This window comes from Anopheles cruzii, chromosome 3, assembly GCF_943734635.1.
Source record: "Anopheles cruzii chromosome 3, idAnoCruzAS_RS32_06, whole genome shotgun sequence".
Classification (NCBI taxonomy): Eukaryota; Metazoa; Arthropoda; class Insecta; order Diptera; family Culicidae; genus Anopheles; species Anopheles cruzii.
In genome coordinates, this window is record NC_069145.1 from 19,190,932 (window position 1) to 19,215,256 (window position 24,325).

Here is a 24,325-nt window from a genome sequence, read left to right on the forward strand (position 1 = left end):
TGCCAATTAAGTGTGGCCCGACTCGAGCAGAAGATATTAAGTAATTAGCTGCTTACTATAATGGACCATAATATTTGAAATAATTTGTTTACAAACCGTTACGGGAGCTCTGAATCCCATTTTCTCGTTAACGTTGCGGACGGACACTTACTGCTCCCGGTAGCTACTAATCATTCCAAGCACTTCGCGTTCCGGCGGCCAGCAAGTGAACTGCACTTTCGGTATTGCGCGCCACCGCTGAACACGGGAGCTGGTCCATTTTATGGGTCGTTAAAATTTACGGTCGCTATAAAGAGAAATCTGGATTCTGTGCTAATCCCGCATTGATTCCGAACCGGTAATTACTCCGGCAGCCTGCTTACGCCGTGTTTGTCGCGCTCGTCAAGAGCCTACTCTGTGAGGACCCCGTATTCAAGAGGACTTTCTGCTTCTCGTGATGTTTTACACTTTGGTTATTTTTTGCTCCGGTATTTTCGGTGTGTTATTGATGCCACTCGAAAGTGACATTCGATCAATCTTTCCCAGAGCCTGCTTCGCTTGCGTAAGAAGAACCCCATATCGATCTAGCCATCTGAGCTGACGTTACCGATATGTCATTTCGTCGTTCTTCTTCGTTTAGGCAAATAGAATTCACAGCGTGGCGGTGGAAAAACGTAGCACACATGATGGATCATGGGATTTAAAGGCGCCAAGGCTCTGAAATGCAAATGTTGGGTCGCCAGGGGTTCGAAGGAATTGTAATTCGACTAATGGGCTCTCCAAGTAATACCTCAAGTATTTCTCTGGTATTCAGACAATATTTATTTGAAGAACAGTACAAAATGTACAACTTTTCATCGACGTTAGTAAGGAGAAACAGTAATCAAATTTCAAGCATCATTTTAATGATTGATTTCAATGCGGTTCGCTTTTCGCCTGTTTACCAATTTGGTTTTTCAGAATACACTTCCAAGTGCTCGTAAGCCCATTACATCGAACGTTTTTGTGGCGACTCCAAGAATTGCTCGAAACTGTGCGCCGAAGCTAATGTGTCGTTTATGTGAAACAATCATGTCCTGGCGCCCGGCCCGTAGTTGAGTGCAAATCGAAATCGAAACAATCGTCGTCTCAGGCGGTGGGCGGTGAAGCTAAAACAATGGCCACCGCCGCAACAGGTAACGACGATACAGCGAGGCCAGCGACTAGTGCAATTGCATCCGGTGGTGACGGCGACGAGGACGATGGTCCAGCGATGATCCGGCCACATTGTCGCAACGTTTGACCGTTTCACATTTTGGGTCCTTCTCCCGGACGTGCGCCGGGCAAACTGTGAAAATTACTGCAAATCCGTTCCAGTGACGCGTGAAACTGTGGAAAAACACATCGATTGAAATGAACCAAACTACCGGGAAGCACAATATTGGGTGAAAACGGCCAACAGCCAGTGGTGCAAAAAGGACGACAAGAAACTGACGACCACGATCGGTGGTCCATCGCAGTGCGCGTTGAATAAGGAATGAAACCGGCGGCCAACGGCGCTGCGAAACCGGCGATGGACGAGGATCCCGAACCGAGCGACGTTAAGGAATCGTTGACATCCGCCGGCCAGCGGAATGGCCCGTTCCCGGAGGGCACCAATATCGAAGACATTGGCCTGAAGTGGATAACGCTGAACGGGAGCGGCGAGCTCGGTGCTGACTTGAAGCAAGTAAGTACGCAATGGGAAATGAACCAAAAGTGTGCCACCGAACACGATCGAGTTGCATCAGCGGACCATTTCGATATTCGATGGAACAGGAAATGGGATTTTTGTTTTTGGACAAGCACCGTATTCCAGCAGCAAAGTTGTCGGGAAAAATATTAAAACCGTCGCCCCCCGGCGACGTGGACCAAAAACAAGGTTCTCGACCGCTCTTTCCAGGATTTAATTTCGCCCCATGGGTTTACTGGATTTGTAATTCATTTTCCACCAAACATTCCATAACTCTTTCTCCCGACAGCACCTGGAGCGGACCGAGCTGGTGGGCAACATGTCGAACGGAACGTCCGACTCGGTCGAAGGCATGGAGCAGGAAATCAACAGCTTTTACTTCTATGAGGTAAGTGGTTTCCGGTGCATCGCGTTCTGGTCCCGGACAACGCAGCACGGTAACCAATCGGGCACTTTTCAATAAAGGCTATCGACGGGATCGATTTCAAGGTGCGCACGTGAACGGTCGGTCTGCTTGCGGCTGCCGTGGGTATCAATTGGAAACATGTCGTAAATGGGAATGAAAAATGCAAAACATACCGGAACCGGATACCGGATGCTGGCGCTGGCTCGTGGCATCGTTTGCATGTTTCCGTGTTCGGTGGCAAATAATTGATTCCATTGCCGGTCTCGCCCGCGTCGTTGGCGCAGACCATGGTCTCCCGCCAGGCCTGGCCTGAGAAGCCCGAAACCCGAGAAGCCACCACCGGCTGGCTGGCTGCCTGGCAGGGCTCGTAAAGAAACGGGCTGCAAATTTATCGCCACCACCGTCTAGACCGGTTGATGTGATTTTTATCGAGTCGTGCCCCATACCGGGCGCGTTGATTCACTACTTTAACTCAAGCGCCGCGTCCTGGAATGTCCTTTCGACAGCGACAACCGAGCGTGAGGTGAGCACCGACAACGTGGACGAACTTTTCTGATCAACACATCCGCGCAGCGTCTCGTTCGTTAGTGGAAGCGAACCGGTATTTATGGTTGACCGCGCACCCTGAATCAGGCTGCCGGTTGCTTAGAACTGAGATCTGAGCAATTCTAGTCTGCCGGGCATGGTAATGGTGGTCGACACTTGTGTCACCGGGTGTCGCTTTTAGTTGGTTGCCATTTACTGTCACGAGAGGAAGCCTCCATTAAAGGGCGATCCGTCCGTATTTTTGGAGCGCATTTTAAGTAAACATATCGAAGACTATTGCATAGATTAGTTGTTATAAAAAGGGTTCTCGCAAACATAGTAGCTATAAACTAAGTGGATCATAGTTTACTAGCTCACTGTCCTGAACTCATCCAACTCTGGCATCTGGACTAATATTGACACGCTTTGCGACATCTTTTGAAAGCCAGTCACTGTCACTGCGAAAATAGTTCAACATTATTCCGTCCTAAGTTGCGTGTTTTTGTGGCCTCTAGAACGTTGCCCACTTTCAATTACTGCAACGTGCAAAAAATATCTTCCGTCTTACGGATGATGGGAGAAAAACGTTCCGCGAGATGCACTTAATAGCAGCTACTTCTCACTAACTTCTGCCACTTTTTGTAGCTATCTTTAATGTCGCTGTCGCTACCATCATCATCATCCATTCATTAGCACGCTCAGGCCGGGAAGGTGCCCCGGCAATGCTCCGGAGCATTGCAGCATTAATGAGTGCAATATCTTTCCGAACTTCTTGGCACACGTGGTCCGTGGAGGGAGGATTTAAAACCAATTTGACGCGAAACGGAGAGCCATCCTCGCGTTGTGTGTGTGTGCCATCCTGAGGAACTTTTTGTTCGCCAGAGAGCCCGGGTGAGCTTTTCTAAAAATAGAGCCAAAAAGAGTTTAAGAAACGGCGACAACTGTCTGGCGGGCGCTACAAAAAGAGCCCGGCCCAAGGGCCAACTGGAGCGTGGAATAAAAATAAACGCCAATAGAAAGGAGCGAACCTGCCCGTCTTATTGATGCCCCTCGGGTGGCGACGGAAGAAAACGGGTGACCGGAAGAGAGCTTCGGGAAAGAGTTAAACGGGCGCCACACAGTCACATGCACTGTAACAACCCGCGCCGTGGAAGTGTTATCTTATCCATTTCCGTTCTCCTGGGGGAGGGCAGAACGCACAAATGGCGGTTAGACACCGTATGAGAACGAACAAGGCGAAGGAAAACCCCCGGAAAAATGTATGAAACCCGTGTCTTTTGCGGGCGCAGGCAAGCCTTCTGAGCCACGCGCGAGAGCCAAATAAATTGCTGTCCTCTGGCGATGGCATTCGTGACGCTGCAAATGGTTGGCGAATTTTCGCCCGGACTTCTTCCGGTCGCCCGGCTCGACGCCGCAAATTGTTTCACGCTGGGTTCAAAGCTCATGTTCGGCTTTTCTGAGGGGTCTTCCGTGAACTTCCGTAAGACGTGGATCCCTGCTGCGTTCGGTGGCTGGTGCTGGTGGCAGCACCAGAAACTAAATTATGAACAGCCCAATTGTAGCCCGTCCAGGGGACGACGAATACATTGCGGGCATATTGGTTGGCTCGGTGCCCAGCTCGGTGTATCGGCAAATTTGTTTGGTATGAAATTGTTTCCTAATCCCCGGGGGTTGCCACTGAACTGAACTGAACAACTGAGCTCCGTACAATCGAGTACATTTTCTTTTTTTCGTGCCCCAGACGTGGCGACGCGGGATTGGCGGGATTCAATTTGAAAGCCCTTTTGGTGTCAAGATTACGGTTCGTGGCACCGAAAGTCGGATAAGCGGATAAAACGAAGGTGCCAAAAGCGATGCAATTTGGGGCTGGCTGCACCACAACGTCAATGCCAAAGGCCAACGAACGCATCGCCGAAAATCACCAATCGATCCGCGAAACGATCGACGGATAATGGGTATCGGGTATTCCCCTTTTTGCCCAGTCGATTCACACAGCAACGGGACAAGCGCCTTGCGTTGCAAACTACGGTGTCAATCCGGGTCGGTGGAAAAACTGCTCGCAGGTCCGCCATTTTTCTTACACTCTCAAATGGGGCACGCCACATACTGGCCGGCGGGACTTGTTTGCAGTTTTTATAAAAGATTGCACATTGCATCTTTAATGCCACGGATCGCTCCGTGGTCGGATACGAAGAATTAGTGTCACATTTGCTCGGTCGACACCTCGGCTTGGCCAATCGCTACTTGGCCACTGTGCTGGTGATTTAATTTTTGGTGCATTCTCACACGCTCAACGGTCGGCTCTAGCCACGCGCCGGTAGCTGTCCTTAGCAGCCGCTATCCAGTTTACCGGACCCGGAATGGGCAGCTTTCTCTGGGGAGTTTCTGGGGGAAAATGGTGCGGCAAAAAGTCTGGTTTCTGGCCCCCTGTGGCGGGCAATTGAACGTGTAATGGAAATTAACTATTAATAACTGTTAATATGGCGACTAATGAAGGACAGAAATTGCGAGTGTGTGCGCCTCCTGACAGCATAAATCATCGAAATTGATTCACAAACTAGTTCACCAGCTTCGGTCACACATTGAGACACAAACATAACTCGCCCAAAAGGGTATTTCGGGCAAACCGAAAAATAATTCATTCGCTGGGCAACGTTCCAAAAACGGCCAAGCTGTTGCGCGGCGTCGCCACACGCACACGCCATCATCATTTGTGCCAATGACCTACCGCAAGGAAAAAAGGACACTCCGCACTCCGGGCGAGTGAGGCGAAAAGGACGAGAAGTCGATAGGCTGCTGTGAGTGGCATTAAAATATGCGAAAGCGAAATAAAGAAAAGGCGCCCATCCGAACAGCGAATCGGATCGAACCGAATTTCTCGTGCGAACCGAACAGTGGCGGGGCCAAGCCATCGATAAGCGGGCGAGATTTGACGGATGATAGGTGCACGGGGCCGCAATGCTTGGCTTCGGTTTCGGTTTCGCTTCGATTCAAATCCAAATGTGGGACAAACCTTCTGTTTAAAGCACGTATCGTTTTTCGAGCATCTTGATTTATGTGCGAGCCCTGCCGTGACCTTAGACGCGACGCGGGCGCGTTCCACCATCCCCAGCCGGGCCAGACAAGAAGCATTGGTCATGATGGTTCGGATTAGAAAGCGTTGTTATGTGGCGTACGTAACAAAGGATCGAGAGACCGAGTGCAAAAATTAAGACCAGCACCCGGCACGGTCCGGGAGCAAGCCACTGCCAATCGTAAATCATACAACGGTTGCTTCGGAAGCAACACTTTAGCGCGGCCACTTTCCTTGGGTGGCAACACCAGAAATACTAATTCCGTGTGGCTCGGACGTGGCCGCCGCGAGCTCGGGAGCCGGCGGAACGAATTAAGATTCCTCCCAAGAGTGCAGCGGGAACCTGCACGGCATTTATTATGTTTTCGGCGTGTTCCCGACCGAACGACCCAATGCAATTGTGGTGCATTTAAATCGAACATGACCCAGCAAAGCGGCGGTAAAAACGAAGAACGATGGCGCGCAGTTTATGTTAATGCTTATGCTAAATGGTACAAATGGTAGGTTCCCGCGGTGGACAGTCAGTGGCGGACGAAATTGCGGATTCCATCCGTGCTTAATTGACATTAAGAATCCACGTTGCACAAATGGTAATTGAATTTGCAGTCCAACGAAGGGAGAGGAGGTATCGCTTAACGGTTCAACGTCACATAATTAGTATTCGATTCGATACAAATGAACGCTGCCGAGTCGCGAAAGCGAAAGATGGATTAACGCTGCTCGAAGTGGAATTGCACAGACAGAGAGACACAGAGAGAGGACCGACTGTAATTGCTGGGTGCAGATAATTGAATTCATCGCCGGCAGCCACCCCACGGGTTTCGATTTTAATCGAAGTCCCGTGGTTGGATTGCTGCTTTTCCGATGCGATTCCACCAATGAAGTGTCCGTGCCCAGTCTGGATCTCTGGATGTGCTGACCAGTTTCTGGAAGCAATAGCATTCTTCGACACCGCAACACTCCGGTCCGATCCGCTGGTCGATAACAGTTTTGGTGGACCGATTTGCCACCGAAAAGTCGAGGACTTCAGTGACGACCGGTTGACACGCTTACGTCGAATGATGATGATGATGGTGACGCTGGCTGGCTGGCTGTCTGTTTATTGCGATAACGGCGCTGGCGAAGGTCTTCGAATGTCTTGATTAAAATTGTTTGACCTATCCGAGTGCTGTGCAATGTGTGTAAATGCTGCTGCTGCGAGTGGAACACTTACGAAAGCCCCTTAATTAGTGAAACCGGTAGCAGCGAAAGGTTAATGTGTTGGACACCGTTTTCCCGTTTTATTTGTGCTCATCGAAGATTCGCCAAGATTGTTTTTCGATCGATGATGTTCCGGCTTCGACAAGCTGGATTGGGTCATTTCGTTTACTGCGACCTGTATTCGGGAGCCGTGGCCGTCTCCGATTACTTCTGGAAACTTTTGCCACTTTGTGGGTCAAACGAACAAATATGGAGGACACTTCGCATGCGCCGCTCCATTATGGAAAAGTCCGTGTGATGAATTTTTTCAAAGTTGAAGACCCCAGAGATTGACTTTCTTCGCACGCATGTTGCTAATTTGCGGTCAGCTTTATGGGCAGCAATTTGCCACGCTGATCTTTGCCAATGCCACGGGATATGCTAATGGTGACTGGGCGCAGCAATAAATCGACCAGTTTATAGATTTATTTGAATATCTCTCGGGACGGGGAGCTCGGGCGATCGTAAAACTTGTGTTCTAGGAATTATCTTCCCTTTTTTTAAAGATTGTTAATTGAACACGAACTTTAGCCACAGCCTTTGTTGGCCAAACTGGCAATAGAATAAATTAACACATCGCCCATCGCTTTACGTCACTTCGGTGGATCCTCGGCGAAGATCCTCCACAAAAAGGGCACGCGGCTGCCGAAAGCCATAAAGAACATCGGTGGAATCGAAAATTCGCTACAAATCGAACTTCAAACCGCGGTGCCCGTCGAGAGATTGAGCGTTGCCTCGCAGATCGCGCAGAGCGTTGCCGATTCAAGACGATAGGCCCAAGTCCGTCGTCCGTCTGTTTTTTTTTGCATTTTCACCCACCGCAAATGCTGTGCCGTAAATAAGGTCCATAAAGCTGCCAGCTTAGAAGCGCACCGATGGGCACCCGTTTTTTATCGTGCGCGGCCCCCAGGACGTCGTCGTGGGCCTATCAATAACCCTTCCCGTACGGCCCACTAATGGCGAAACGGGCGCCGTCTTTTCCACTGGCGCGCGATGCGCGATTATTTGGCGTAATGGCCGACGCGATGGGAGACGCGCGATACCGGCCGCTGGCAGGCCGGCTAGCTGGCCGGCTAGTGTTTAAGTATTATTTAGTGGCCGTAAATCGATTTGTTTAATCGTAGGCACGATTCGAGCCGGCTCGCTTCCATCATAGCAGCCGGCTGCTGCTTGCGATGATCGCGAGACGGGTGATCTGGTGATCCGCTGAAACAGAAGATCAGCCCCGAAGGGCCGGCACCCTTTTGCTGGCGAATCACCACGACATGCCGCCTAGAAGCCGTGGCCGTAGTAGCGGGCACGCCTGGTTGCGTCGACGACGGTTTTTCGATTTATCGCGCCGGCATTAATTAAAGCCAAAAGTGCCATAACTTCTGCCGCTCTTTAACCCGCGTGATGTAAGGTGGACCAGTCCGTGCACTGTGGTGCCTAAACGGCGGCATTCAGATGTGGTGACATAAATTGTGAATGATACACCGGACTGCACTGCTGAATGCTACGGTGCAATTATGTCGGCTAAAGCACTGGCCATTTGCAATCGACCACGGTTTCCTTAGATCTTTCGTTCTACATTATGAAGTGCATTTGGGTTGTGAAAGCAAACAAACCCTAGCACTAAATGTTGGTTTACATTCGCACAGATTATTGAGACTATTAATCCCCGAATCACACCACGGCGGACACCATTTGAACACAACCAAGAGCCAGCGCACACAAAAATGATAATTATGGTCATCATCCGACGCCCCCCAGGGGACGGGGATTCGGGACACTTGAGTTCGGTACTTGACTCGCTCGCTTGCCTTCGAAGATGAACGGATTTGACCCGCTCTCTAAGCCATTAGCGCTGGCACCCGACACACGGTCCCCATATGTGTAGCAGCTCTAGCAGCACGGCTGCTGCTGAGCTAAGCATCCAGCTTGCAGGAAGCAGGAATTATTGCCATCGCCTTCGCATCCTCGGCAACTCGGCACGAAGGAGTGAATAACGATAATCAGTAGGTAAACTTGGTTGCTCGTGCCACACTCGGCATCGTTTAACGGTGGCGCTGACGAAGACGTTCGCCGGCTGACGATGGAATCGCCGGCAGACTGTAACATGAGCACGGTGAAGCCGTAACGATGTTGTATGGACGAAACTTTACCGTGCTGTGCTCGGGATCCGGCTGCTGATGCTGGTGTAAATTCGAACGATCTCGCACTAATTACAGCATTGTCTACGGATGAATGGGGCCGACTTTTCGGCAAAGGCTTCACGCAGACCGCAGATCCTGCGTGGCAGGGTGGAGCATAATTTTCACTTTCCGCCAGTTGGGCGATAGTTATCCAGGACGATTGAGTGGGGACTTTAGCCACGTTGCGCGTTGGGCGTTTCATTCGTCTGAATGGCCCATTAAATTGTGGTTGGAGTTGAGACACTGAGCGACTATGAGCGAAGCAGTATTTACGTAGTAGCTCTTTAAAAAAAGGGCATACGATAGGTTCTGTTCGCTTTAAGTGACTGATAGGCCAAAAGAAAGGGAAGCCAAGCTAGCGGAGCTGAGCTATGCTGAAACAATGTTTCAGTAATCGAAATCACGTGCCCTGAGTCCTGTGGGCAGCACCACGAGCAGCGCACACGGGGCGATCCTCTTACCCTGTGCGTTATCCTGGGACCGATCTGTCTGGGAAAGTATTCATTTTGCGCTTCAATAAGCAAGAAATTAGACGCATCCGTTTCGCGTCGGACAACCGGACGGAGACGGACCGGGCTTCTTTGTTATTCCCAACACCACCACCACCGGTGTATGACCACCGTTTGGCTCGCCAAAACATTGTGTCCCGCATTCACTTGTGTGCGTTCGTGTCCCTCGTGTCACGCCAGAGACACATGCTGGCCACCGGCAGCCGTGGTCGTGCGATAATTCGTTTAGATAGAGCCTTTATTTAGGATGCCATTAAATTAAATGACCTCTTGCGCTCGTTCATGCGCTTCCAGACACCGCCATCGCAGCCGACGTAGCCCGTATCTTTCCATCATTTCTTAAAGACGTGGCCCGGATGCTTTGGGGGTAGCATTTTGTTGCACTAGTTTTTCCGAACAATTCCTCTGCCGGATTCATTCGTTCCCCGTACCGGAAGGGACGCCCGGAAACGATTGTGCGGGTTATATACGCTGTTTTTCGCTGCGCATCTATCGTTACTGCTGCTGCTTAGCGTCCTCGCAATAATGTCTTTCTTCCCCGGTTTTTATTTGTTACATTTGGCCAAGTCTGCGTGGCCAAGCATCGGTACTTTTTCAGCGAGTGCAGCGAGAAGAAAAAAGGAAATTCTTCGGCAGCATTCAACAAGTTTCGTACACGGTTGCACCGTTCTTGGGTCGAACGAGTTTTTCTAGTTTTCATCCGTTCGCAGCCCCGGCCATGGGGAGACGGGCAACGTATCGATTCCGTTACGCTGCCGTCGTCGTGCCGTACTTGACATTGGAACGTGTGCGCAGCGTACCACACGTGCGGGTTCGTGCTGGGTGATACATAATCGCTACATTAAGTGCAACACCCCGTGGATTACAAGTAAATCAAGCTGATTATCGCATAATAACTCAATAAAAAGTCCGATCGACCGCACGGCCGGGCCCAACGGTGGTCCGGGGTCCCTTGGGGGTCTCCATGTCCTAATCGAACTCGCACTCGCAATCGACGCTGAGTCGTGCCGCTGTCCTGGCCTGTCCTGCAAGTGTGCTGCTGTTGCAACGCCTGATCGATGCGGATTGAAAAGCAGTGGCTACGCGTTGAAAAGTTTACTTACAACCGGCGATGGATGTTTGTATCGTGAAAGAAATTCAATCAAATCTAGATGTACGCTTCATGTCTTAAAACAGGATCGTAAAAATGTGTATTAACTTATCTTGAACGTATCTCCAACATGAACAAACAGTGCGCCTGGATGTATGCAACTCCAACTTTAAATTAGAACAAGTTTAGAACACCGTTTAGAACAAGTGTAACGCGCCTGAAAGTAGGCCTTGCCGTAGTTTGATATTGATATGCAAGTGATTGAAGGTGACGAAAGGATCCTCAAGGACATAAAAACATTTTCTAATCATGCGTTTTCCACGTTCCTCTAACGTGTGAAATATTTGCGAAGAAACCCTCCAATTCGCTTCCTGCGACTTACCAATCCGAACCCCAACATCTGGCAAAGTCGAGATATCGGTTTCCTAATGCGAGAACTGCTACCATTTGCTGCCGCCACGTATGGTGCGGAATGGTTTGCCATGATCGAACCGACCCGAAAAGCGTGAGCCCTGGCCGGGGCGACGGGCCGTTCTCCTAGCCCCCGTCCGGTCGAACCGCCACACCATAACGGTGCTGATGGCCAGGGTTGGCCCCGGGCCGGCCGGCAACAACAAGCAACCTGTCCATATTTGAAACGTGTAGTCAATCAATTTGTCATAACTTACTGCCGCGATGCGCGATGCAGTACGGGATGATGATGATGGCTACGAATGCACTGCGGTTTGGCTGAATCTCTCGCTCTCTCTCTCGACACTGGAATCGAGCATCATAAATCTACACTTTGGACCGCTCGAGTGCCGCTGGTTGCAGTGCGAGACCGGTAAACAGCAGCGGGCTATTGACAGCTGCACCGTGGGAGCCGATGGTTCCTGGAGTTGCTCCGCAAGGAATGGTGCTGGGCAACTGTTCCCTATGCTTGCTAACAGTGATAGCCTTCCACGGGGGACGTACCTGCTGCTGATGCTGCTGGTGCTGCTGGTGCTACTGTCCCGGACAAACCCGGAGCCACGATAAGCAAAGTTGTGAAACCGTGCAAAGTGGGATCCATTTCGTGGAATTTCACCTCAACACCTATCGCCGCCGGAACAGGTTTCGGATGGGGAAATCGCACGCGAGTTGGGAAGCGATTCGAACGAATGATGAAGCCATTTTCTCGAGGGCTATTAATTATTTTCTCCATCCGATGGTTCAATTTGATGGCGCATTAAGGTGAGAAATGTACGCAATCGTGCGGAAGGATTAAGCCAATGCCACTGCGTGCGTTAACGATAACTCTATTTCCTAGAGAACCAGCGTTCTGCGTCCATGATTTGTTGCTTCATTACACGTCGGAACGAAACAACGGGACACCGCGTTTAGTTCCGCTTCGTACATTTCCCTCGCAGCTTTACGACAACGGGCCGGAACGGCACATCAAAATACGTTCCGACCAGTTCGCTGTTGGCGAGGCGCAAAAGTATTTGGCAATAAAATTTACGGCTTATCGCGCACCGTCCACTAGCAGCAGGGCAAGAGCAGAGGAATAAAAATGGTGCTCCTTGCCCCAAAAACTAATCCAATCGCAGGCCGCCGAAGAGTGGGCCCACCGCGCGATAGGCCCCTCGTTATAAGTTTTGCGTCGCAGCTCACTGCCGGATGCGCTTTCGGGGTGGCCAGCTTTTTTTTCGGTGCCCACTGCCCATCCGCAGCGTCCTTCTGGGTTCCGTGGAGTTTGCCGCGGAGCTGCCAGAATCCCTACGTGGCTGACCTACTTCCGTTTCCGCCTTTCTTCGACGCGGCTCTCGATAGCCGAGTCGTCGTCAGACGTCAAGCGGTTGCCGTGGCGAAGTGCCACGCTGGCCCCCCGCCACATTTGCGAGTCAGATTGAAAAGGCGACATTAAACTTATGATTGTATTTATAAGACATTGATGCCAGGGCGCGCTTTCAGAGGTCGCGCTGTTCCATCTTTCTTACTGTTTCCGTTTCCGTTTCCGTGTTTTTTTTTCTCTTCCTCGCTGCTGTTGTTTGTCCCGTGCCGGGTAAATGAATTTATTTTCGCCCGGGTGCGGCCGTTTTCACCCGAAGGGTATCTACGTAACATAAGTCATTTATTTACTGCTCCTTGGCCGCTCCACAAGGCGGCAGGCACAAGTGCGTGTCCCAGTTTCCTGTGCGAGGCGACGGTTACGGGTGTCCTGTTGGGCGTTACGCGACATTCGGGAAGATGTTTTTCTTCTCTTCTCCGTAGTTTTTGCCACACTGAAGGTTTCCGGTATCCAGGCTCCCCCCCGGCCGGCCACGGGACCTTTCTACCCTACACTATCCGATTCGGCCTCTCTTCGGCAGGCACCAGACCGTATCGCCTAACTTCACGCACATCGGCCCCGTAAGCCGAAACTGCGGGGCTGCGGGCCAAAACCAATTCCCCATTTTCATACTTTCCGGGGTTCGGCAGGCGGCCCAGGACGGGCCGGGTTCCTCCCGTATCGACCTCGGTGACAAATGGGTCGTAGTTACGGGAATTTCCGGTTTCGTTTCCCAAAGCCGATTTAGGCCAAAAGCCTAAAGGGGCGGCCGCAAAGGCCGTGCTGGCCCAGCCGTCATTGACGGTGGCGCCACCAACTAGCTTCCAACAAGCCGTGACGAAACCGGGAGTGTCTTAAGTTGGCATGTGAAAAATTGCAGGGAAATCGACCCGATTCACTGCCTACTGCGACTCGGCTGCTCGTGTGGTCAGAAAAATATACCGAAGCTGGTGCGCCCAATCGAGTAGGTGTTACATGCAAGGGAAAAAGAAGGTTTTCAGTCATTTTTTCATGTGAAGCCTTTTGTTAAGACCCTTTGTCGTTTGTTATGGTTGTCTACAGTATTTTGCTTTTCTTTGGGCAGTATTCCCAAAAGTCTTAATTTATTTAAATGAAGAAAATTAGCGATCTTGCTGAGTGGCCTGAGTTTACTAACTACATAAAATAGAATTGTATCCTGAATACGTTTTGGATATGATGTTAAATATACTGAATTATCTAACCAGCCGATGATGGTGGCTCATGCCGATGTAGCCCCGAAAGGATCAGTTTACAAAATTGACAGGCATTCCTTTCTATCGTTTGGTTCCAAAACGTTACGGGGAAATGAACTCGGCAGAGGTTACCGAATGAATGAACATATGCAACCGAGTCCAGTCAACAAGTCCACATCTCGGGTTATCTGGAGTTCCAGAATGGAATTTTTTCTCCCACCCGGGTATCCAGGTCACCCTGATGAAAGTGGTTTTCGGCGGCCTTCCATATTCTAACAATTTTTCCGGATACGTCAGCACAATACCCACACGTCGTCGGTCTGAATGTTATTCGCATCCCGCACCAATAAACTACAACTACTCCGAATTTGGGCAGCCCACCACATTTTTGTTCCTGCCACGGATCGCTGGCTGCAAATGAAATTGCGCTGTAAGTTAATAAACGGCACTGCTACGGCACCGTCCGTGGCCCACCGTCGGGATGACCGGAAGTCAGCCACCAGCCCGCCAGCCCAATAATGGAGCCCAATAATAGAGCCCAATAATAGAGCAACAAGCGATTCCCGGAAACACTCGTTTGCTCCGTTTCGTGGGGGGCGCTACCAAATTGAGGGGGAAGCGAACCCGGCCCAGAATGGGGTCAAGGAATGTTTGCCCTACCAGCTCCCGGCCCGGTGTTCCTGTGGGATAAGCGCTGTGCTGTCCCGGGTGGACTCTTATTAGACTCCCGGCACGTAGCCTAGCGCGACGTAGAAAGTTGATGAAATTATCGCTTCCGATTGGAATCGGTTTGATTTATGGGCGTCAAACGAGAGGCGAAAGCAATGAGCAAACGGGCCAACAATGTTTATTTATGTAGCCTCCATTTGGGTGGCCCCTGCAATTGGTGGCCGCTGGGAGATAAGGTGGCACGGTAAAGAACAAAAACATGTTGTCGGCTTATTGCTTGGTGCGCATAAAATTGATTGTGTCACGGAGTCCGAGGGCACGCGCTGAGGGTGCCGGTGGTTGACAGAATTAGGACATTTCGGTCCATCGGCAGGTGAGGGAAGCTAATCTGAGAGGATCTCCGCGAGCCGGGGGTCGGAGAACCTGCCCTTAGCCGTCAGTCAGGCCGAGAGGTCCTTATTGGTGTCACCGAAGTCCAAATATAAATTATAAAGCGACCTACTACTGTCAGTGCCTGTACTGTGCTCTTTCACCATCATCATCACCGTCATCATCGGGCACGTGCCTACATTGTTTGCCGACCGGAGCAATTTATTGCCCAACACCTTAAACAGCAGCAGTACGGCGCACTTTACGGTTCTCCGTATGACTCCGTTTTGTTTCTGTGCTTATGGTCAGGCACTCAGACCAAGCCCGGAGTCCTTCAAACGTCATGCAGTTGCACCGAAACGGGGTAAAAAGACGATTCCAAATTCCTTGTTTTCCGAAACGAGTGTTCCCTTCATGTTTCTAACAGGCCAGTACACGATCACCCCTTCGCCCGGTGCGGTTATGTAAAGGCGCCGTGTCCAACGCCAAAACTGTCCGACTGTTGGCCGCTGCCGGCCGCCGGTGACAGGTAGGCAGGCAGGTAGCTCGCGTGGTGCAATTCGTGTCAAACTGACATTTGTAAATTCTGTCAAATCTTCCCTAATTGGGGCCAGTCGGTGCTCGGTTGGCTCGTGGCTCGGCTCGTGCCAACGGTTACGAGGACCACGTGGACCACCGTGCCGACCGGCGTCAGTTGCGTGAGATATGCCCCACCCCGTTCCCACTCAACCTGCTGACCCGATCGGTCGTTAAATTGTCTAATTGTTTTGCCAATTAATTGACAAAAACTTTGTGTAATCAACAGACCAGGACGAGGGCGCTTGAGCGAATGGAGAAGAATGGAGTCGATTCTTCGGCCGAATTGACCGGCGTCGCCGGTCACCGAAAAGGGGTTTCTTCGGGGAAGGCGTACTTGAAACTTGTCAGACCATGCCTTAAGGGTGGATGCCGCGCACGGCACGGTCAACGTGAATCGTCCGCGCCCAGTGCAACGATCAGGTATTTTGATTCGATTAATTATTTATGAGAATGCGAAGTACCCTTTTATGGGCCGGACTAGACCGACCGTCACAGCCCGCGCCCGGCGCAAGGTGTCACCCAATGTGGCTAAATATGCTTAGCACATCGGCCACACCAGACTGGGTGGAAGCCGTTCGGAGTCGCTGCACCCGTATTCGATATGCTGCAGTCGAGCGGCGTGCCGGCTGATACGCTGCCACTGATAGGGGAGAAAGGTGAACATGAAGTAACAAGCATTCCGATCCGATTTGCAACCGGCATATGTGTGTTCAGCGCGAGATCGGTGCGACAAGTGTCGCGCCGGTGACTAATGGAACACTAAGTAGAGTTTTGTGTTGGAAACTACGCTTTACGCTGAGCAAACATGGGCCCGTTGAATATTTACGTTGCAGTGGCATTAGAGAGTCTGATTGAAATGGTCCAGCCAGGACCACCGGAGAGGACGACACGATAGAATCGAAACACCAGTGGCACCAGTAATCTGACTGCGATCGCGGTTGGTTGGATGAGAGAAAGTTAACAGTTACAGGAAACGTTGCAGTTGGAATAAATAAGTCTCCAAGAAGAGCCTGATTACGTAAAGCAGTAAGTCAAGTACAATGTTTCTTGCAACAGTGCATTAGTAATGTTTTTTTTTGTTTTAAAAATTTATTTATAAAAACACAATTTTATGGTTTAAAATACACATTAATCCCTGATCATCAATACGCTTTTGAGAACCTGGAAGGGCAGCGAAATAAGCTTCCACAGCTGTTATGCAGCTGTTAACTTATCATTTGATGCAAAACGCATCGCACACATTTTTTTTTAGGAAACAGATAGAAGTCGCCCTGGGTCCAGTCTGGCATCCAATGCTTCTGTGGCACGCTATTGTATTGTGCTGAAGAAAAACATTTTTTTCTTCTTCTGAAAATCCGGTCTTACAATAATAATCGGAATTTATTGTTCTACCAGTTTGCTAGTAATTTACAAACAAAATTCCTTTCGCTGATGCTAACGCCTTCATAGCGGATTTCTGGACACGAACTCGTTTCGGAACCGAAGAATCAAGTTCACACCACTCTTTAGCCTCTTGTTTTGATTCAGGACCCAATAGACCGAAGTCTCATCCATAGTGATGAGTCGATGCGCAAAACCACTTTATCCTCTCGAAAATGCTCTCGAAAAAAGAAAAGTCGACGATGAGCCAAAACACGTCCAAGCAAAACAGCTGTCAAAAATTGACTGATCACCTCGTATAAATTAAATTAAAAAAGGAGGCTTAGTTTTACAGGAAAATGTGTGCATTATTTCGTTTGGTGTCGTTAGCTATCGAACTGATAACGCTTGCCTACAGCATAAAACCGTAACTGAAGCCGTGTCCCAATTCAGTCGGCCCGCACAGTAAAGACCCGTAATTTCATTAGATGGTGTTTAGCTTAACGCCCGATTTCCCCGAACTCAATGCGGCACCACAAATCGTGTTTGCAGATTGCTTCACCGCGCGCGCCACACAAAATCAATCAAAATGAGACGCCTCATTTGACGTGCTGACCGCGCAATCGGCTGGTCGTTTGCTGTCGGGACTTTCCCAGGCTAAATGAAGCCGACCTTTTTGAGCCGCGCACAGAGCGGACAAAGCAGATCCTCTCGAGATCGAGAAGCAAATTGCGCAAAACAATCACCGCCCAGCAGGGCCAGCGACGAGTGCGCTGCGGACCAAATTTAGCTCTAAAAACTACTCAACACCACCCGGAGACTCATTATAATAATGATTACTTTAAGCCCCCCATGACTCGACCGAGCCGGCGGCGGCCGAGTGGGATTATGGCGGCAACAATCAAATCCTAATCCAAGCCATGTGATGGGTTTCCGTGCTCAATGAGGTGAGAAACTTCGTTAGCTGGAACTGATTTATGGCACGGTGTTTATTGCTCCCCTTTGCTCCCGCCGGAACTCCCAGTCCTCGGGTGGTAAAATTAATGCATCGCGCAATAGAACGTAATTCGATTAGTGCGACCATAATGGATAGGCGTCACCACGACACAAGTTGCCTGCTGATGGAAGTGCAGGGAATGTAATCTAGAGCTGCGCTGGCTTAGTTCTCATTGTAAGTGGTCCGGTACTTGTTTACGAAGTCGTCGAAATTGCTTCGAATTTTCCCGGTTCCGAATTCAGCTCCGTCTTCGCGGAGAAGCTCAAAACGAGACGAAGAATTACTTAAAACAAAACAAAGAGCGTGCCCCCTGGCCAAATGGCCAAAATCCGAAGACTGCTACTTCAGACAAGCTTCGGCCCTTAAGTGGTCGCTACGTCCCCAAGTGGTCGCCACCATTTGCCACTCGGTAATCGATGCTCTCGACGGCGACGAATCCACGACACCGGACGGCCGGCAAGACCGGAGCTACGTGGCAGTGTATAATGATGATCCCTTCAAACCGAGACGTCAGCTTCGAACAGGTTGCTCATTTGCACCAGTCGGCAGCGACACGAAACCCGGTGCAAGTCGCAATGTCTGGCCGTAGCTCCGAAATGGAGTCGTTTGGTGCCGACACGCCACGAGCCCGATCACTCCGATTTCGTTGAGCACTCTCGGGTGGGTCATTAGGTTTCCGGTTGGTTTCCGAAGGGGGCACAAAATGAAACGAGAAAAACCAACGTGTCGAATTGCCGTTGACGGGACGGGGCCACTTTGAAGTCGCTCATATGTGCGCTCCCGGGGCGAAGGTTAATGTACTGCAGCGGCATTCGGCAAAAAAACGAAAAGGGAACTAATTCCTGCACCGAACAGTGCCCTTTGTGGTGTGAATTTTTTTGGGTTTTATTTCTTCAAAAACGCACAACATTAAAACAAAAAAAAACAAACCTTGCTCTGGCTCCATTTCAGACTGAACAGTTTGCAGTATTATGGATACTATTCGTAGTGATCGTGCTCGGCAACACGGCCGTGCTGGTGACGCTGTTTCTCAACAAAAACCGCAAATCTCGAATGAACTTTTTCATCAAACAGCTCGCCATTGCAGGTAAGTGGTACGTTTTGGGCGCGTGAAAGTTTGTGCATAAAACGTGCCCGCGGTTTGCAAAAGGCACCCGGGTGCCCTTTCAGTTCAGAGGCGGACGCTCAAAATCTACGTTAATAGTTGACCTAATTCAAAATCCTAATTCAAACCCCCGCTGATAGAGCAGTCGGTAGTGCTCTTCGCTGTCACGCAGCTGGCCTGGGTTTCGAATCCCGGGATCGGTTGTCACTCAACCGGCCATGGTTTCGATTCCCGATACCGGCGTGACAGGGGGGTTGGCGCGGGGCTAACAATCCCGCCCGTAAAAATGAAATGTTAGAGAGAGCACCAGAGATTAACATTGTCTCTGGTGCAGGCCAAGACCGCGCAGCGGTTGTAGAGCCAAATAAGAAGAATTCAAAATTTGCCCTCCCAAAGTTCAAGAACACCTCAAGAAACAAATACGTTTTTATTTTATTCGTAACTTAGCATTTTAAATAGTTGCCCACGGGGCTTTGATAGTCGAACGCCAGCAGCAGTTGTTGGCCGCAAAGAAATAGTAAACTATTCACGTGTCCCGCCCGCAGATCTCAGCGTGGGCCTGTTGAGCGTTCTGACGGACATCGTGCAGCGGATAACGATCTCGTGGCTGGCCGGCAACATCGCCTGCAAGCTGATACGCTTCATCCAGGTGTGGGTTACGTACGCTTCGACGTACGTGCTGGTGGCCCTCAGCATCGACCGGTACGACGCCATCACGCACCCGATGAACTTTTCCGGCTGCTGTAAGTTGTCTCTCGGCTCGGCGAAAGCGGAGCGCATAAAAAGGAAACCGACAGCATACATTCTGCGGGATCTCTATTTACATGCCCACTACCGGCGGTGCCGACCTGGTTTCCTGCAAATCACAACTCCCACCGGGCGCCTCCATCGGGACGTGTTACGACTGACCGGGCGTCTCCACCGCGCCGCGCACTTCCGGCGACGGCGACCGCACAGGGAAGCGTGCCCGGAGGCTCGTAGCCGCTGCCTGGGGCTTCAGTGCCGTTTTCTCATCACCGATGTTCTACCTGTACGAAGAGCGCGTCATACAGGGTAAGGACGTCGGGCCCCGCTAGCGCCGCGGGTTTTCCATTAAATGTTGCACTATTTTTTCTATCACTCGTTACGCAGACCAGCTGCAGTGCTGGATAGACCTGGGCAATGCATTCCGGTGGCAGGTGTACATGTGCTGGGTGGCCGCCTCGCTGTTCGTCATTCCGGCGTTCATCATCTCGGCCTGCTACGTCATTATCATTCGCACCATCTGGAGCAAGGGCTCGATGCTCGGACCGACGGCACCAACGGCGGCCGCTGGTGCTGCTGCTGCCGGTGGCATCCACGGGCCCCGCGGTGGCCCACCGATGGCTGGCAGCGGTGTCAATGGCAATAAACGTGAGTATAAAGTGGGCTGGGTGAACACAAACCGGTGGACAGCCCGCCACGGGAAACGCTTACCCAACGAACGATGGCCGCTCGGTAATCGAATTCCAGTGTAAATTCAATTATGATTGGCACCAATCGCCGATCCGCTTCTATTTACGGTTTGCTTACGGTTTCGCGTTTTGCTTTGTTTGCTGCGCTTTTACAGTTACCGAGCCCCGGATGCCGTCACAGAGCGAGGCCGTAAAAAGCAATCATTTCGATAAGCCATCAATTTGGCTGCAGTACACTTTTAAAAATCATTATACGATCGCGCGGAGCGTTCAGCGAAACATCAGAAAAAAAAACAGTTATCCCATCCCGATGGGAGCCTTGTTGATCCATCAACCTGCGTCATAATTTTTCAATTCAATTTTCATCTGTTAGCATTTCGCTTCCGAAAATACATCAAGTTTGATGAATGATAATCGAACGTATTATAATAATTGTTAAATATACAAAACGCTTGTCCAATACACTCAACGAATAAAGCCATAATTGAAAGTTGAAATTGTCCAACGGTTTGAATGTTCTGTTTTCCCTTTCTTCACAGATCGAACCATCCGGAACGGTGGCTGCGCGGAGCTGGCGAGCCGTCGGGCCAGCTCGCGCGGCATCATTCCCCGGGCCAAGGTGAAAACGGTCAAGATGACGATCGTGATCGTGATCGTGTTCGTGCTCTGCTGGTCACCGTACATCGTGTTCGATCTGCTGCAGGTATTCGAGCAGATTCCCAAGACACAAACCAACATCGCGATCGCCACCTTCATCCAGAGCCTGGCGCCGCTCAACTCGGCCGCCAATCCGCTCATCTACTGTCTTTTCTCGACGCACTTCGTTCGGACGCTAAAGTAAGCGGAGCGGACCTCTTTTACCCTTCTTCACCCTTTAACACATTTCCGGTTTTTGATTATTGCAGACGATTGCCACCGTTCCGTTGGCTGCTGTCATCGGCGATCTGCTGTGCCAGCGAGGATGACCGCTCGAACCGGAACCGCTGCGGGACGATATCGAACGGCACGCGCAACCTGCGGAACCAAAACAGTAGCAGCTCGATGCGCACCCTTACCACCTCGCTGACCATCTCGACACGGCGGCCAACCGCAACGGTCACGACGCGAAGCAGCGGCGTGAGGATTAATGGTGCCAACAGCAACAACAACCTGGCCGGCGCTGCTGGCCAGGCTGGACGCCCCCTGCTCGTGTAGCGACCGGTGGGTGGTGGTCTACCACCACCCGGTGCCACGCAGGTCTACCTCGACACCGAGGGCAAGATCTTTCTCGTCCACAAGACGGCGCTCCATCAGCGACTGGCCTAGGAAGCAGGGACGCTTTTTGTACAACTAACCCCAGCCCGAAGGGACTGCTGCTCACCAGTGTTTCATCTAGTCAGGAATCCCCAGCATCAACATTACCAGCCCTCGGTCGACTCCCGAGTCTGAGGAGCGCGCCATGTACAAACCGAACCGTATTTATTTGAGCAACGTTCTGCTGGCAACATTGATGGCTTCTTGCTGTCCCCAAAAATAAGGCCCAATAAACCCGTGTTGGTGCCCGTGTGTTTTGGAAAGTTTAATGACCTCGATAAGATTTTTAACAAAGGTGTAATTGCTTAATCGCGATAGTTGGAAATATCGGATAGTTGGACTCGCCCCGGGGCGGCGACCGTCTGCCACTGCTGTACATACTTCCCAATCCAAAGGATCCACTGTTCCACTGTTCCAATAAGCCATGATAGAACTAGCCATGAATAGGGTGTAACGGAAAATGATAGTTAATTTTACCCCACAAACCACAATAATCGTAAGGCATCGCCCGCGAACCTGATCTCTGTTTCGATTATTATTCGACGCGTACCGTGCTACGCGTTCTGGCAGCCAGTAGACAACCGTTAGGAACTCGTTAGGAGCTACCAGTTTAAGCTTCGGTATCGGGGCACACGCCAAGGCCACAATGCTGCCACAATAGAGCCACAATTCCGGGAGCGGAGAACTGCTTGAAATGCGCCACCGAAGCACGTTACACGAATGGAGAAAAATGTCCTTCTATGTTGTGTGTGTGTTTCAAAAGCTGCTGATACAGAAATTTCCTCCAGCAACTGGCCCATGACTTTCCAAGGGCGTCGTCGTGGTGCCGGTAGCAAGAATTGGGGACAAACCAATATGTTGCAGTTTATGGCGTCAAGTTCCACAAGCTCCGTTAGACTGATACCGTTTATACCGTTTCTTTAAGCGCCACTGGCAGCGTGTGTGTATGTGTGTCGGAATCTGTAAAGATGTGTACAACAAACATTCTGTATACCTGTTGGCTGATATATACAAATAAAGATATACGAACACGGAATCACAGTGGCTCAAGAGGGGGTTTCTCAAATTCTTCCATGTCCATTGTTGATAAGAGCGCCGGCCACTCCTTTATGTCAAGAGCCTTCGCTCCATACATTGTTTCCGTGATTAGTGAGAAGGGTCAGCGCCAGAAATCAGGACTATTAATCCGAGTCCGGAGGCCGAATGGAGAAGCAAAAAAAATAAGCAGAACCAGTCCACCAACGAAAGTACCGCCCCGGGAATCATTCACGTCACGAACCGGAAAAGAATGACTCAGCTTACACAAATCCAGCTTCCGCTCGGCCCGGGAGGTCGTTGACCTGGCGATCCCCAAGCCGGCTGGAAAAGATCGATGGCGCGGCTTTGCGAATTCCAAGGACGCACCAGCACTCCGAACCGAGGAGTGCCTGCACTCCGCGCACTCAGTTCCATCTCCTGGCTGGCGTATCGATCGAAACCCCTTTATAAAGCCGGCGTAACGTGATCTTCCCGAGGAACCCGAGAGCCGGCTTTTGAAATGCAAACCGCCTTTTCCGCCTTTCGGTGGCTACATTTCTTTCACCCATCACATCCGCCGCATCAAATATTGCAAATTGTTTTCTGTTTTCTTTATTTGCCCGCGCCCGCGCCTGACTTCGGGTGACATCGGAACATGCAAAAGGGGTAGAGGAATTGCTGTTCGGGACGCTAGCTGAAACCTATTTGCATACCAAAGACAGAAGACGGCTCGACGGCTCGACGGCTGATGCGGCACGCAAGGATCTTACAAATTTTCGTAGCTATTCACTACGCGTGTTGGCTGCCGGTTGTGCCGTCGTTTTGTCAGATATCGGGCTCTCCACGGACGCGGTCCACTTTTCGTTCCTATGGCCACGGATTGCCTTTGGCCTTTCAGTGGCCTTTCCTTATCATGCGTCTACTTCTCGCCACTCTCGCTAGCTGTTGTTGCTATAAAATAATCTGGTGGGATTTGACCACACACACGACCGCAGCATAAATATGTAACGCGGGGCCTGTTGACGCTCGCATTCGTGTTGCAACACAACGCAACACATACGTACAAACTTAGCATAGTATACCTATACACATACAAATACACGCACACACACAGATCACACATAAATCTTATTTCTCGTCTCGTTTCCTTCCAAAGCCTACTGCGAGTCTTTAAAGGGAGTGACTCCAAGTGCTCCAAGCAATCAGTTAGCCCACAAGTTCTTACATCACAGTAGCGGCATCGGCTTTCACTCACGACGCCCATCGCGGCCTCCTCGATTGACGGCTTTTTGGCTCGCTCACGTCAAATGTCGCCCGTTCTCGTCCTGGGTCTGATTAAGTACACTAAATGCGATGGTGTCATTGACCTCGCAACTACGGCCATTTGTCTTTGGGCGGGTGCACTTTGTTTCTCAGCCCCAAGCACCGGCGAGTGTCCGGCGTTTAATCGAGCCCTATTTTTGTGCCATCCATTTTGTTGGCTCTTGCTGGGTAATTAGCAAAACATCATCGTACAACAAATGGCACGGGGTGGATCTATACTTCAGAACAGTTTTCCCTGGGTCCTAACGAGACTCGTGCCTCGTGTTGAGCCCTCGAGAGCTTCAAGCGGAGGGTGCACAGACTTTATCGTCCGCCTTTCAACGGGATGGGACCAACGAGTTTCTAACTGGTGAGAGAAAACTGTTGTTCTGAACTTCTGAACTGTGTGCTACATGCGCTGACGCTTGCCCTTTTCTGTGTTCCTGCTTCCTCTTCCCCCTGACTCCCTGCACTGTTCGTCTGCATAAGTTAA

At 50.7% G+C, this 24,325-nt stretch overlaps 1 protein-coding gene across 1 annotated transcript; it reads left to right on the top strand.

Moving 5' to 3' along the window:
* Positions 1-1,531: 1,531 nt before the first annotated feature.
* On the top strand, positions 1,532-21,414 carry LOC128269997 (cardioacceleratory peptide receptor-like). The gene is made up of 8 exons (XM_053007400.1): positions 1,532-1,687; positions 1,980-2,078; positions 18,634-18,769; positions 19,333-19,530; positions 19,745-19,840; positions 19,919-20,179; positions 20,760-21,057; positions 21,126-21,414. Exons 1-8 carry the CDS (start codon positions 1,532-1,534, stop codon positions 21,412-21,414), a joined length of 1,533 nt encoding a protein of 510 aa, XP_052863360.1.
* Positions 21,415-24,325: the final 2,911 nt, after the last annotated feature.

What these genes read in the sequence shown, in the direction of transcription:
- LOC128269997 (XM_053007400.1), top strand. Translation starts at nt 1,532, where the DNA reads ATGGACGAGGATCCCGAACCGAGCGACGTTAAGGAATCGTTGACATCC. An exon ending in CAAACAGCTCGCCATTGCAG is followed by an intron (nt 18,770 to 19,332) that starts GTAAGTGGTACG and finishes TCCCGCCCGCAG; the next exon opens with ATCTCAGCGTGGGCCTGTTG. An exon ending in CGGTGTCAATGGCAATAAAC is followed by an intron (nt 20,180 to 20,759) that starts GTGAGTATAAAG and finishes CTTTCTTCACAG; the next exon opens with ATCGAACCATCCGGAACGGT.